We start from the raw sequence: 14,934 nt of genomic DNA, 5'->3' as shown, positions 1-14,934 counted from the left end.
TTTTTAAACATGTTTGATCTTTCATTTTATTTAAAAACTTTTGTGAAATATATAAAACTATATATATATACATAAAAGTTTATTTAACAATGAATCAAATGATAGGAAAATAATTAATAATTACTTATTTTGAATAAGACGAACGGTCAAACATGTTTAAAAAAGTCAACGACGTCAAATATTTAGGGATGGAGGGAGTATTTATTTATTTATTGAAAAATATATTAATATAATTTTTTAAAAAAACTTTTATATAGAAAATTTTTGCAAAGCACACACCGTTTAGTAGTTTAAAAAACGTGCACGCAGTCGAGAAGATAAAAGAGGAGTGACAGGCTATAAATTTATTGTCAGATGCAACACGGACTCTAGACATAATGTATGTATAACAAGCGGGTTTATATATTAATAGTGTAGTATATATTTATATATAAGTAAAATACAATGTATGTATGACAGATGAGACTATATATTAATAGTGTAATATATATTTATAGATAACTATTATATGAATTGATATTATATTATAGTTGACTATACTATTAAACTTTGCTCTCAGTGCTATCCTAATAAAAACCCTTATTTCATTAATCCTGCTCTAATGCAGGATACATATTCATCGGTTAGTTTTTTAGTTTTAAAACTATTCATCGGTTAGTTTTTTAGTTTTAAAACTATGCATTGCATAGCTATGTAAACTCTGTTAGTAGAGACGAATGATTTCAAGGATGCAATTCTATTGTTAAGGACCTGAAAAATAAACATTTATAACCTGAAATACTTATCATCTGATCAGATGGCGGTCTAAGTGCCAAAAACTAATACTAGTGACAACAAAACAAATGGCAGCTGCCATAACAGATAAGCATGAAACCAATATGTCAGCTTCCTTGATGAGATCTTGTGGAAATCAAGAATAATACTTCGACCTCAAATTTCCAGTACATACTTTGCTACATACAGATAAATAAACTGGAGGTAAAAGGAAACAGTTCAACTCCTAGATGCCCATGTTTGGGTACAAGTGATACGTCACGTCAGTCATTGCACAACCAAAAAGGATTTCAGAATTCAAAGAGCTCTGCTCCAACACTCGAGACTCCGGTAGAAGAGATAAAAGACCTATCCGATTAACACCAGGAGGCGCCGAGGAGGGAACCCAATAGGCAAAGATCCTGTCCCATGTTGCAGCATTGTTCCCTAGTATGCCACGCCTGTGAGCCCCAGAAATCAGCATTGTATCAAGCCTGGAAATGTCCCTCACTCCTCGTTATATTCCGGGTTCTTCTTCAGAATTACAAAGCCCTCCAATACCGAAGTCAGCGGAATGTATCTGCAAAACGTAAAACAACGGATCAGGTTTTAGGTTTCATGGGGAAACTTGTAGAAATGGCATGTTGTTAATTGAGCTCTTATTACTTTTCGGTTGCTAATTCAGCTCGTTCCCCTGCTGCAAGCAATACGGGTGTCGAATGTGTTTGGAAACCAGTAATTGTCTTGGGCCTTCCAGCCTGACCAACCACATCAACAGCTTGCCCAACCCGTACTGGAACAGATAGGGGCTTTAGATCCTCATCCACCGTTAAAAGCATTCTAGGCTGTACATACAAGAAGAGAACTCAATTTTAGTACCAAATAGTAGTTTGCACTAGCAACAAAACTGTCAATTAACTAAATGGACCATACCTGCATCGCCAAGACGATAATGTAAAGAATGTAGTGGTATTTCCCTAGAATGGTGGATTTCATATCGAGGCAAGCATGCAATACAGTAACAAGGCCTCCAAGGGCCATTCTACACCCAAACAAAAAATTGAAGGATTAATATTGAATGCAATAAACAGTAGATGTAAATAGCACTAGCTATACTCACGGGGAAAGTAGAAACCGGTCAGAATGGTATGGAGAGAGAGTCAACAAACCCTTCCCAAGGTGAACAAGTCCTTGAGCAATTCTTACCTGAATACATGCAAAATTTTGTCAATATATGTACGCATTATATACAACCAGGTACAACAGAATGGAGCACAGGTGTTAGAAGGATCATTGTGGATTTATTAACTTACACAAAACAGATGCGCAGCTTCTTTGTAATAGTAACTTGAAAGATTGCGAAGCATACCAGCTATTCTAGCATTGTTTGTACCAGCACCAATCAAACCCAATGAAATGATTGCAGCCTAGAGCAATTTAATTCAGGTATAAAACGTAAGCCATCAATTAGGATAAAATATATTGGGTATGTCGTGGGTTAAAAAGTTATGAATACAAACCATTGACACATCAGCATCCGCATCATGACTCAGTCTGCTAAGCGTGTCCATAACATTTACCTGGGATGGGATAATAGAATTGTAAGTAGATACAACAACACTGAGTGGGGCATAAATTGCTTTGCTAAATTATGCAACCAAATAGATGTAGAATGGACCATCAAACAAACACTTAATACCGAATAAGCATGACAATATCCTTGCAAAATATGAGTAATTTGACAGAACAGTAAGCGCTGAAATAAATAGCTAAAGAAGGTGCTTGGAATAAGATATCGAATAATGGAACATCAAAGTTTAGCACTTTCAAGTAATAACTCCATTACTTGTTCCAATGTACTAAATGTTATGGTGTCAATTGAGAATTTGAGCACAACTCCTTTTTTTAACATTCTTTTCAAACATAAAACAATTGATCACACTTTCATTGAACTGGAGTTTAGATTCTGCATCCCCTCTCAGTTTTTTTTACACTTAATCATCAAAGCATTACTTCAAATTTAACTTAGATCGTGATCCTTAACAAAACTTATGTTGGTCAAATGTTGCATACCTTCGGATTAGATATGCAGAGTATGCCAAGAGCAAGAGGAACTGCCCGTCTAATATTCTGCTCGCCATACTGTAAAAGACGCTCAAGTGACCGTACAGCCATCTCAGCTCCTAATTCTTCAGCCATTGCAATAAGCGCAATTCCTAGGACAGCTGGCCCCTGGTGGGTTTCACCTTTCTCAAGATGCTGTGAGCAAATCCCAAGGAGCTTTTGAACCTGCGTAAAATTGCCAAGCATATCAAAACCTCGAAATTTAAACAAGCTTGAAGCCACAAGAACCTCTAAGCATTAAACATGAAGTACCTTGAGCACATTTCCTGTTCCAGCATATGCTAGTGACATAAGTGTTACATCACAGTACTTTCTTATCTTCTCATCAAATGTTTTAGAAACTTCTGCCGTAGCCTCTACACTCTCCTGAAATGGAAATTGCCAAACAATCATAAAAGGTACATTTATCTAAAAGGGCTGCATAAAGCCATAAACAACAGTTAGAAACAAAGGCAGCTATAGTATATGCATACAGTACATTTAGGAATAGAAATACAATATATAAAAAATACGGACAACATTACAATGCGAAAGGTCAGACATCATGTGGGAACCATGACATGGCATTTACAGCAGGTAAGGCGCTTGACAAAACCAACAGAAACAAGCACTTGCTTAAAATAAAATAAAGGGAGGACACACTAGGTAAATCCTCGAATCCACAGGTATTGAACAGTATTTCAAATGTATAAAAGCAGGGAATACTGGATTTTTTTTAAGCAAATGCTAGTGCACACAGCCCAAAAAAAATGAATCAAAAGGAACTAAGCTTCAAGGTTGCTCAAAAAGTACCTGCTTTCCAAGATACAGAAGACCAAGCGCAACAGGAAGCAGGCGTATAATGGGTTCTGCCAGCTCAGCCTCACTGCGCTCCATCAAGGCAAATATGATAGACTGAGCAATCTCTTCATTGCAAGAACCAACAAACACCAATCCCAGAGCGATGGCGGAGAATATCAGGACCTCAAGAGTTGATTTCTCAGAGTCCCCCAACACAGTTGATAGATAAGATTTAAGCTGAAATTTCAGATACCAGGTTATGTGGAACATATAGAAAATGTTTTTTTTTTTTTGTAAAAGCACAGAATAACAATTCTTAAATCCCACCTCCTCTTTCTGAGAACCGGCATATGCAATACCAAGACCCAAGATTGCCCCAATCCGAATGTTTGTGTCATCCTTGTTAATGTACTCCATGAGAATAGCAAGTGCCTGGCAGCAAATTTAGGGTATTAAAGAAAGTATTTGCAAAATTTTGGGTATTAAAGAAAAGATTTGCAATATTAATCAGTAGGATGGATGTTGGGAAACTTAGACAGTGGAGCACATACTGGATCACAATCATTCTTCACACCACATGTGACAATACCAATACCTAGCAAAGCTCCAGCAACAACATGAGCATCATTACTATGTAAGTACTTGTCAAGCTGAGCAAGTCCAGAATCAGTATCCCACAAGAGAATCATTCCCTGAAAAGGTGAAACAGTACTTTTGTTATTATTGTTGACCAGTTAAAGAACTCAGTTGTCAATGGTTTGTAGAGTTTCTCAAATATCAATAACAATGTAACTTACCAGGCTAGCTGCTGCGCTGGCTTTCCCATGTTCCTTGTTCTTGAATAACCAGTTTCCAGAAGCTCCGCTACTGGAAGAATCAGATGGAGCAGTCATCAACTTATCCTGCACAGAAGATATGGTCTTGAGATTCATTCTTTCCTCGGAAAGAACTAAAAGTAGCATATTGTTTGTAGAGCTAACCTGACCAAATCCAGCATTTACGAATGCATTTACAAATGTTGCAGCTAAATTTTGTCTTGCAGAATCAAGACTGGAGCTGGCACCACGCCCATCAATTAAATGGACCTGTAGATTGTTAAATACAAATATTAATTATTATGAATGAAAAAAGCAACCTTAATAAACATTGATAGTAAAATATAGATGACCTTATATATATCCTCTGGAGATTTTGCTTCCATCACTTCGATATCTCGAGCAAGGGTGAGGTACCCCTCACTCAGCTTACTATTATTAACGATTTCTTGCAAACCCTCCTTATCATTGTCATCGGCAGCTATCTCGTCGTCAATCTCCATGGCCAAACCCTGCAGAAGAGAAGCGCTTGGGTCAAATTTAAGGGATTGCTACTTTTAGCTTAAGATGCAAAAGGTGGCAACCAAGGTAGATAGTGCGTGAGAGATTTATACATGGCGTGCAATGATGAATGAGAACTGCTTTTTGAGCTGAAGATCCTCAGTTGCGGTGTAGACCTGCTTCACATACTGCATTGACTAGAAACGATGGAGATGTACGTCAGTTCCAATTCAGTCATACAAAGAGAAGAATAGCATGGCAAGCAGCTCACCTTGTTGTCAAGGAGCAGAGCAATCCGCAAAGCACTTGTAAGGTCTTCAAACTTCATGTAAATGGTATAAGCAATGTCAAGCGCCAACATGTCATCAGGAGCAGGGAGGTATCTGTGGTTTTACATTCAAAGATGCAGCTATTAATTCAATTCAATTGAAATTTAACACTAAAGTACAAAATTCGGCTACTCCAAGGAAATCTTGCCAGATTAGGACCACAGGATCTACAGCATAAAAAAGTATACAACACGTGGAAAAAGAGACATATAATGGAGGCAAAAAACAAAACAAAAATGTGTTTACATACTTCGATGAACTTGTAAGGTACAAGCAAGTTCTTTTGTAGTTCGTAGAGTCAACATGCTCAACTAGCAAATCAAGATCTTCCACCTTCAAAGGAGATGAAATGTCATGCATCAGCATAGCCATCAGTAGACAGATTGTGGTAATAATAAAATCTTAGTTAATTAGTACACTATATGAAAATACCTCCATCAGAAGATCAACTGCTTCAGGTTCAGCATTATGCTGCATTACAAATTACAATAAAGCACCATTAATGCATTAATTATGTCAAACAAATAACAACAGCTACAGCTACTAAGTGGCATCAATCAGAGCATCAAATTAAATACCAAAACCAAAATCTCTGATAAGAATCAAGTCAACCAACCTTCATATGGAATGAAACAATTTGCTGCACTAGTTCCATAAGAGCATCAATTGGCATGTCATCATCCTGTGAAACAATTAATTATTGAATCAAAGGTTCCAACCACTCAAACAAAACATTTAAAGAAACGTTGTCCTAGTTACAGGCATCATGGAATTAAAATGGACAAATAGTATGCATGGCGAGAGAATCACATAGGGGGCAAGAAAGAATAAACGACGGTTTCTTAACATGGTAACCTCATAACTTATTTCAGCTATCCAACAGTCATTAATGCAAGTCTCTGGGCATGTTATTCAAAAGTCAACAAGCTTTAACAAAAAAACAAGAAGGAACAAATACGTAGCTATTGAAATAGCTGGAATCAGAAAGGGACCATGATAGGAAGTAGTGAATTAAGTCACCAAATAACAAAAGAAACAATTTATCACAACTTCAGAACAAAGTCATGAAGGGAAGATAAATACAAGGTAACCAAAAAAAAAGTAAAAGTTTCAGAGCTTCTATTAACATGAAAGTGAGAGTGGTACCTGACGCTTTTGGAATTCTTGTGCAATTTCGCCTGCCAAATTTCTGTACAAGAGACAGCTATTTCATTAGAACCCAAATATGTAATGAAAACAAAAAAAAACATTAGTATAATATATTGAGTTTGAATACACTGTTAAAATATCAAATATAGCTAAAATTCAGGTAATTTGGACATAAATCAGGGATAAGTCACTGCAAAATAAAATGTCAAAGACACTAATTAAAAGGTTCCAACGATACAACCTCAGTCACAATCGACATATTGATTCAAAAAAAACATTCCTAATCATAAACAAAACTGTATAGTTTAGAACTCAATACAGTGCTATGACTATCATAAAGTTAGTTCTGTCCCATGATTCTACAAGTTACTCAGTATATTGGTCGCAGGAATATTAGTTAACAATAATTGACAAAGCTGTTTAGTTCAATCTCAATTATTTGGCACCTCAAAATATAAACTAGGCACGCTTTGACATTCCCAATAAAAGCACGGACAGAAACATTGTCTGGACTCTGGAGTTCAAACATATGCTTGGACAGAAGTAAGAATCAAGAATGAAAAAACAAAAACTTTTCAAATATAAGTGGAGTGGGAAGTGACAGTTCATGACACAAATGCAAGTTACAGCTAACTAACACTATTATCACTTTAGAATAATGGCACAAGCTTATCATATCACTTTAGAAGGCAAAATATGAATGTCAAAAACATGTAAAATTGCCCTTACCTTACGTATTCATGACCCCATGAACCGATATCACCTTCAGAGCCCAACAAACGGTACTTAAGGCTTTCCTGAAACAAGTAATAGGCAAAAAAAAAACATTAGGAAAAGTACTGAAGTTTTAAACAAAGAAATATCTTGTTCAGATTAGATACAAAAAGCTTTTATTGTGGCAGGAACATACTCTTTCTCCTTCAGCGGACATTGTCAAAGCTAACACTGACAAAATGTCGGCCATGTACCTCTAAAAACAGTAAGAAATTACTATCAGCATTCATCGCTGTGACAAAGAGAAAGTTAGGCTACTGCACAACTGGGAAATCAACAGACAATATACCTTCAAATCAGAAGATTCTGGCATGGTTTCAAAGTAAGACTTGAGTGTTCCATAGTGTGGCCGGAGGAATTTCAGTGGCTTTGGTACAGATGTCATTGAGCTTGTGGCGGAACGAATCTCCTGCCTTTTAGGGAGGATGATATTTTAGTGACAGAAGATGGAAATCAAAGCAACAAAATTTGGTCTTAACCAAGTAAATCTAACTATGGTGGATCAAAATAAACCCTATGAACCACTGCATTTACAAAATTTGCCTGGAGACCAGAAATCTAAACCTAGATTTCCTACTGGGATTCAGGAAACGACGCGACGCTACCGTAAAAAAAAGAATCGGTTAATTAATTTCAGCAAGCGAACAGCACCTCATACTCTCAAGCGCGAGCTTCTGCACGCCGGGATCCGCGTCCTGCGCCCGAACCACGTAGAGCTCGAGCTGCTCCTTGAGCGCCAAATCCTCCTCCGACTGCCCACCAAAAAAAACAGTCAACACAAAACCACAGATCGAATCCAGCAAACGAAAAACCGAGGTTCCGAATCTCGATCTCCCTCCCATCGGCCGTTGCGCGCCGGGGAACGGACGCGGGGGGACACTCACCAGATCGTCATCCTTCTTCTCGTCCTTCTTCTTCCCCTTGGACTTGGCCGGCGGCTGCGGCTGCGGCTGCGTGGGGTCGGACGGCGCCGCGGGGCCCGCGCCGTTGGGGTTCTCGGGCGGCGCCATGGCTACTACGGGCGAGAGCTAGGGTTTTGGAGGCGCGAGCGAGAAATCCGCGGGCGCCGCCGCCGCCGCTGGGTGTGCGAGGTGGAGGCGGTGGTGGGAGCAAAGAAGGGAAAGGGGATCTCCGGTTTGCTTGCGACGGAGGCGACGGGGGGCTTCGTTTCGACTCGATTTGCCCCCTCCTCCAAGAATGGATCTGTGGGCCTTGGATTTTTTTCGCGAACGGGTGGGCCGGGCCTGGTGGGCCAAGAAAGGGAAGGCTTCGGCTTTGATGGGCTCATTCTGTGGCGAGTGGCCCATAAGGGAGAACCAATCTGGTTGTCTTTCGAGTGAATTTCAGTTTCGGCTTGTCAGATTTTTCCTCTTAGTGCCTTGTTTAGTTTTTTTTTTGTCTGTGTTTATTTTTCTTATTTCACTTTGGACCCCCATTATCCTCCTCTTCTCAAAATCACGCGCCACGTGGCCATAATTTATGAGTCAGTGGAGATGTTTAGGGGCAGTGTTGGTGTGAGGACTGAGTGTGAAAAAAAAAACTGAGATGATTAGGAGAAGCTAGCCATCCGATGTAATTAGGATAGGATAGGACGAGCCACATATTTTCAAACCTTTCATTTAATCTAGGTAAAATATGAGCAAGTTCGAGACTTCGATGCTGGTTCTATAGGGAAAAAGCAACCAACCCTTGACAAATCGATATGATTAAGAAATACTTGAAACCTAGGAGGCTAGGACTAAGGAGAGCAGTTAATGAGGACATCAGGAGAACAGAAAAGGAGGTCCACAATGAAATTCAAACAATATAGGGTTATATGGTCCAAGGTAAAAATATGGGTTGACAAAAGTGTATGGTGAAACTTTGGTTAGAAGAACCAAAAGTTGGACATTGGCTGAACTCAGGAGTTTGACAATTTTCAGTTGAAAGCTTTTTAGTTTGAATATATCACTGGTTACACAAACTAAATCATTAGTATTGTCTCCTAGTGCTAATACATAGAAAGCTGCACATTTCTACCTCAAGGTTTTAGTATTATAAACTGAACTCAAAAGTTCAAGTTTTCAAATCAAAAGAACTTTTTGTTGAAGATTTTACAAATTACAAAAACTAAATCAGAATACTATCTTAGTAGTATTAATAAAATAGGAAGGTTGAAATTTCTAGCTGAAACAACAAGGAGATTTATGTGTGCGTAACGCACGATGTGATAGCAAACGTGGGTGCATCTTCTTGTATTAGCGAAAAATGTGGGGAATACTTTTCCCACAAAAGGACAAAAGGCTACTGTTTATACTTATCAAAACGTTGTACTCCCTCTGTCTCATAATATAAGGGATTTTGAGTTTTTTCTTGCAACGTTTGACCACTCGTCTTATTTAAAAAATTTTGAAATTATTAATTATTTTATTTGTGACTTAATTTATTATCTACAGTACTTTAAGCACAACTTTTCGTTTTTTATATTTTAAAAAAAAATTGAATAAGACGAGTGGTCAAACGTTGCAAGTAAAAACTGAAAATCCCTTGTATCGTGGGACGGAGGGAGTACTTCTCAAGCCAGGTACACATGATTTGGAACTTGCGACATGTCTGCCTTTGAAGAATGTAGTTAGAGAACTTTTTACCTAGGATGATCTAGTCTACGGATTGATAAGTTTTAAAACTTCATGTATCGTATTCAAACGAGAGGGTGTGAGAGTGCTTTGGCCATGTACATCCTTGCTATGTAGAGATCGAAAGTGTTAGTACAATTGTATCGTTTCAATGTAATTGGGGAGTTCAATTAAAAAGCTTCCATTGTCTAACAAATTAGCCAAAAGATGACCTTGAATGTTCTACTTTTCAGGGTTATAAAAGCAAAAATGACAATTGAAAGTTCACCTTTCGGTGTTATAGAAAGCTTTTTGATCGAGGAGGTCAGAGAACACGAATTGGAATATATATATATATATATATATGGACAATACTTTATTTTGTTGGCGTCAAGGGCTGTATAAGGGCTGTATGATATAGTGCTCCTATCAAAAGTTTGGATCTAAACTTCAGTCCTTTTCCATCACATCAACATGTCATACACACAGTTTTTCAGTCACATCATTTCCAATTTCAATAAAAATAAAAACTTTGCGCTGAGTTAAACACAGCCTATGGGAGAGTTGTTCTCCAGGCACATAGAGTTGTTGTTCTCCAGTCCAGTGTCCCTATCAAAGATAGTACTAGCTCTTTTGTGTAGCAAGTGGAGGAATAAGATGCCCCATGCCATCACTCCAGTGACTCCAGTCCAGAGAGGAAAAGGCGCAAAAGACAGGATGATGCTGATGAGGCTCTGAATCGGATAGCAAGCATAATAAAATCATAATCAACGCCCATCGCTTTCGCTTTGTAATAGTACTCACCAAACGTTCATTACTGATGCACAAGCTTTGCTTTGCTATTGTGATCTTGCTGTGGTTGGACCAGACAGCCAAAAAAACACAGCCAACCAGTACTGCAATAATGTTTACCAGGTTGATCCACAACGTGTAACTGCACAAGATCTTCTCACCACCAAATGCTGATAAAGCAGAATTCTTGATAAGTTGAACATAAACTTTTTCTCGAAACAAGTTGGATTTCACATTACAAATAAGAACAAAATTTGTACGGATTGCAAACAGCTGAAGAATGTAAGAGCATATTGGAATAATAACAAGGCAAGCATAGCTTAATAAAGAAAGTAAATATTCCAGTAGCGTCTCCCTCTCCCAGCTAGCCCAGGAAGCAGCACAGCCTAACAGCTACAAAAATTTCCAAACATAGTTGCATACGGAAAAGAGAAAAACATGGAAGCCGTCCTTAACCACAATTCAAATAGACCCCGTCCTTACCACTCCTCCCAAACGAGAAAGTTGGTCATATTAAAACAAAAACAAAAACAAACTTTTATCCAGAACCTTACTTCCTAAGACATAATCTAGAGAAGGTCAGCGACGTTGGCCGGCAGCTCCTCGATGGTCACATTGTAGAACCTCTGGATGTCGAACAGCATCCTCTCATCATCGCGGGTGACAAAGTTAATGGCAACTCCCTTCCTGCCAAACCGACCACTACGACCAATGCGATGGAGGTAGTTCTCAGGCTGGGTGGGCAGGTCGTAGTTGATGACAAGGGAGACTTGCTGGACATCGATACCACGAGCAAGCAGATCAGTGGTGATAAGCACACGGGAAGAACCAGATCGGAACTCCCTCATGATGATGTCCCTAGTGTTCTGGTCCATGTCTCCATGTGTGGCAGAGACAGTGTGGTCCCTGCTCCTCATCTTGTCGGTGAGCCAGTCCACCTTGCGGCGGGTGTTCACAAAGATGACACTCTGGGTGATGGCCAGTGTCTCATACAAGTCACAAAGAGTGTCGAGCTTCCAATCTTCCTTCTCCACATTGACATAGAATTGCTTGATACCCTCAAGGGTAAGCTCATCTCTCTTCACAAGAATCCTCACGGGCTTGTTCATGAACTTGCGGGTGATCTCAAGGGCCTCAGGAGGCATGGTAGCAGAGAACACTCCGACCTGGATCTTTGGTGGAAGGAGCTGGAAGATATCATAGATCTGAAAAGGGAACACCATATGTAAGTTCAGACCATGCAACACTACAGCATAAAGAAATGAAATACAACTTCCATAATAGCTCATCAACCATTAGACACACAGTACATATATTAAAAATATGCAGTCATATTGTTGCGTTAACAGATAGCCAATGAAGCAGGTGAAGGTCAGCAAGTAAAAAGAGAGAGAGAGAAACTGTAAGTCCTAAAAGAGTCCTAAAAGTGAACTACCAGCTTTACAAACTAGTAATCACCTATGATTTCTTCAAGAATAGTAACATTAAGTCATAAACATAAGCATAGCGCGCACTCAGATAACAATTTCATAAATATGTTGTACTTATATCAGATTTTGGTGCTTGAAACACTCTTAAAACACAATTACACAAACATGAACACTACAGAAGACATAATGTAAAAGATCAGCCATACAAACCGTTGGGAGGTATTATAGCAGAATAATGGGCTGGTCAGAAGCAAACCTGATCCTTGAAACCACGGGAGAGCATCTCATCAGCTTCATCCAGCACAAACATCTTAATGTGGTCTGGGCGGAGAGATTGCCGACGTAGCATGTCAAACACACGTCCAGGTGTGCCAACAACAACATGCACACCGCTAGCAAGAATCCTTTGGTCCTCACGGACAGAGGTTCCACCAACACAGGCATGCACCTTGACACCTAAGTAGTCACCAAGAGCACGCATGACCTTTTCAATTTGCTGGGCAAGCTCACGTGTTGGGGCAAGGACCAGGGATTGGCACTCCACCAATCCATAGTCAAGTTGCTGCAGGATCCCAGAACAGAAGGTAGCAGTTTTTCCTGTTCCAGATTGAGCCTGCTGAATCACATCAAGCCCTTTGCAGAAGGGAACAATCCCCCTTTGCTGAATAGCTGATGGCTTCTCAAAACCTACACATCAAAGTACAGGGATTTGTAAGATCACCAAAATATGTGTTGTTGAAACAATGGAAAAGGGATAAGCTTTTTGTATACCATAAGCATAGATGCCTCTGAGAAGGTTCTCTTGGAGGCCCATGTCATCAAAACTCTCAAAAACTTCATCATATGAAGTGAAGAATTCCTCATTGTCACCTTGGTGCCTGCATGTTGCGAGAGACACAAAGTCCATAATGAAACCCATATAGCATAACAAGAAATCAAACATCCATTAGCTGCTACTAAGATTACAAATATGGTAGAATAGAACGATGACTTACAGTAGTTCCTGCATCTTGCTGTCATAGTGCTTAGCATCAAACTGGGAGCCTTCGGGTGCCATTCCTGCCATGGCTGTATTCAAGGGAAAAAAAGAGCAGGTTACAAAGGATGAATGGCAATAATGTTTGAAGGACACAAAGTAGTAGCAAACTCAGTTGTAAAAGCAGTCTTGACCCGCACAATAAATGTTAATACATTTATAGCTTTCTGCTGCACACAAGAACATAGCACCCATAGTTGAAGTTTATGCACAACACGCAACATGATATATTCGAACAGGGAAGCACAAACTCGCAACAGTCCAGAATTTATTAAATCGACCTAACAGGTTGAGATCAAGCTCAGTATGCAGGAATACCTCACGTGGAGTACCTAATCTAAGGAATCCTCCTAACACAACATACTCAATAAGCGAACAGACCAAACTAGTTGGCCAAAAAAACCTTCGACTTCCAATGGTTCCTCCACTGTCCTTGCCATACAAAGGATAATAATCTAACAGTCATCAAAGTACAAAGCAGGACATCAAAGTACATAGCAGGACAAATAATCGAACGCAGTCAGTCATCAAAGTACATATACTAGTATGTTACAAATTTTAGATTTGCAAACACTACACCCAAAAAAAACTACTATTGTCAAGCACCACATACCACTTATTTAGTGGCTCAAAAGGATAACAAACATGCCAACGGAGCAATAAAAATCTAAACATCATTAGAGCAACCAAAGTCACGCATCTCCCACCCAAACCCCTCTCTCACACAGACTCGCCAAAATCACATCGAACCAACCCAGATCCACACCTCCACCACCACCAGGCGACACCCAGATCGAGCCAGCGCCAAGCCGGACCAACCCGAATCCAGATCGAGCATACAAAAAAAAAACAAGCATCACCAGCGGGATCCCATCCCATCCATCGTTCATTGTTACCTGAAGAGGAGGAGCGGATCGATCCGGAGGAGGAGGAGGGCTTGTGTTGGTTGAAATCAACGGTCTCGAATCCGAGATCGGCGTCTCGGACTCGATTCGATTCGTCGGGATCGCGTGGGCGCTGGGGGCGCTGGCTTTTTCGCTGCGAGCGGCGAGAGGAGGAGGCGATGCGACGATTGAGGGTTTGGGAGGAGAGAGAGAGAGAGAGAGAGGTTATAAAGGGGACCCGACGGAGGCGGAGCGCGGCTCGACCTCTTCTCTTCTCTCCTCTTCTCGTCTCCCCCCTTCCCGTTCCGTTCCGTTCCACGGGCCGGCTGCTACTGTGGAGGGTGGAGTATGAGTAAGACGGGGGAAGGGTTTGCTTCCGTTCCGTTCCGTTACGACCACGAGCGGTGGGCTTGCCTTTGTTGGGCCTAGTGTCCGTGTGGGCCTTTCCATTTTTAAAAATAAAAAATTATAAGCACGGTTATACTACCTCCATCCTAAAATGTAGCAATTATAGGGATAACGTACTAAGGTGTGTTCGGGAGGATGCAAAACGAAGCTTGTATTATTGCATGATTGATGATTAATTAAGTATTAACTTTTTTTTTGAAAAATAGATTAATATGATTTTTTTAAAAACAACTTTCATATAGAAAGTTTTTGCATATGTCACACTATTTAGCAGTTTCAAAAGCGTGCGCGCGGAAAACGAGAGATGTGGGTTCGGAAAATAGGGGAAGAACACAGCCTAAATTTTTCTTACAAAAGTCATACTAACAAATTTGTTATAACCGTTTAATTTAATTAGATGGATGGAAGTTACAAGAGATCTAGATTTACTTAGAGGTTGCCACATTAGAGTCTACAAGAATTTTGTAAGGAAAATTTATTAGGTATGGACATTTCCTTTTTGTGTGTGTTTGTGGGATGATTGGTTGCCAAAGGTGGTTCGAATTTCTGCGAAATTCGGCTGGAG

At 39.7% G+C, this 14,934-nt stretch overlaps 2 protein-coding genes across 3 annotated transcripts; both read right to left on the bottom strand.

Moving 5' to 3' along the window:
* Window positions 1-868: 868 nt before the first annotated feature.
* On the bottom strand, window positions 869-8,383 carry LOC127761409 (26S proteasome non-ATPase regulatory subunit 2 homolog A-like). Its single transcript, XM_052285700.1, has 25 exons — window positions 8,110-8,383; window positions 7,877-7,977; window positions 7,515-7,638; window positions 7,362-7,421; window positions 7,181-7,248; window positions 6,449-6,491; window positions 5,919-5,984; window positions 5,735-5,773; window positions 5,553-5,635; window positions 5,245-5,356; window positions 5,087-5,170; window positions 4,826-4,984; window positions 4,638-4,742; window positions 4,455-4,559; window positions 4,209-4,349; window positions 3,985-4,089; window positions 3,670-3,894; window positions 3,130-3,243; window positions 2,827-3,042; window positions 2,274-2,333; window positions 2,067-2,180; window positions 1,874-1,959; window positions 1,687-1,795; window positions 1,420-1,598; window positions 869-1,333 (listed from the first exon to the last, which is right to left on the bottom strand). The coding sequence occupies exons 1-25, from the start codon at window positions 8,233-8,235 to the stop codon at window positions 1,261-1,263; spliced, it is 2,697 nt and encodes an 898-aa protein (XP_052141660.1). The 5' UTR covers window positions 8,236-8,383; the 3' UTR covers window positions 869-1,260.
* Window positions 8,384-10,318: 1,935 nt separating this feature from the next.
* Window positions 10,319-14,184, bottom strand: LOC127763068 (eukaryotic initiation factor 4A-3). 2 transcript variants are annotated; one of them, XM_052287651.1, is made up of 6 exons: window positions 13,974-14,184; window positions 13,037-13,109; window positions 12,813-12,919; window positions 12,298-12,728; window positions 11,441-11,816; window positions 10,319-10,356 (listed from the first exon to the last, which is right to left on the bottom strand). In XM_052287651.1, exons 2-6 carry the CDS (start codon window positions 13,105-13,107, stop codon window positions 10,334-10,336), a joined length of 1,008 nt encoding a protein of 335 aa, XP_052143611.1. In that variant the 5' UTR covers window positions 13,108-13,109; window positions 13,974-14,184; the 3' UTR covers window positions 10,319-10,333. The 2 variants fall into 2 exon arrangements, with proteins under 2 accessions (XP_052143611.1, XP_052143610.1); XM_052287650.1 differs by lacking the exon at window positions 10,319-10,356 and having other exon boundaries at window positions 10,890-11,816; window positions 13,974-14,182.
* Window positions 14,185-14,934: the final 750 nt, after the last annotated feature.

This window comes from Oryza glaberrima, chromosome 2 (genome assembly GCF_000147395.1).
Source record: "Oryza glaberrima chromosome 2, OglaRS2, whole genome shotgun sequence".
NCBI lineage: Eukaryota > Viridiplantae > Streptophyta > Magnoliopsida > Poales > Poaceae > Oryza > Oryza glaberrima.
Note: the sequence above shows the minus strand (reverse complement) of the source record. Positions and strands in the feature narration are given on the sequence as shown.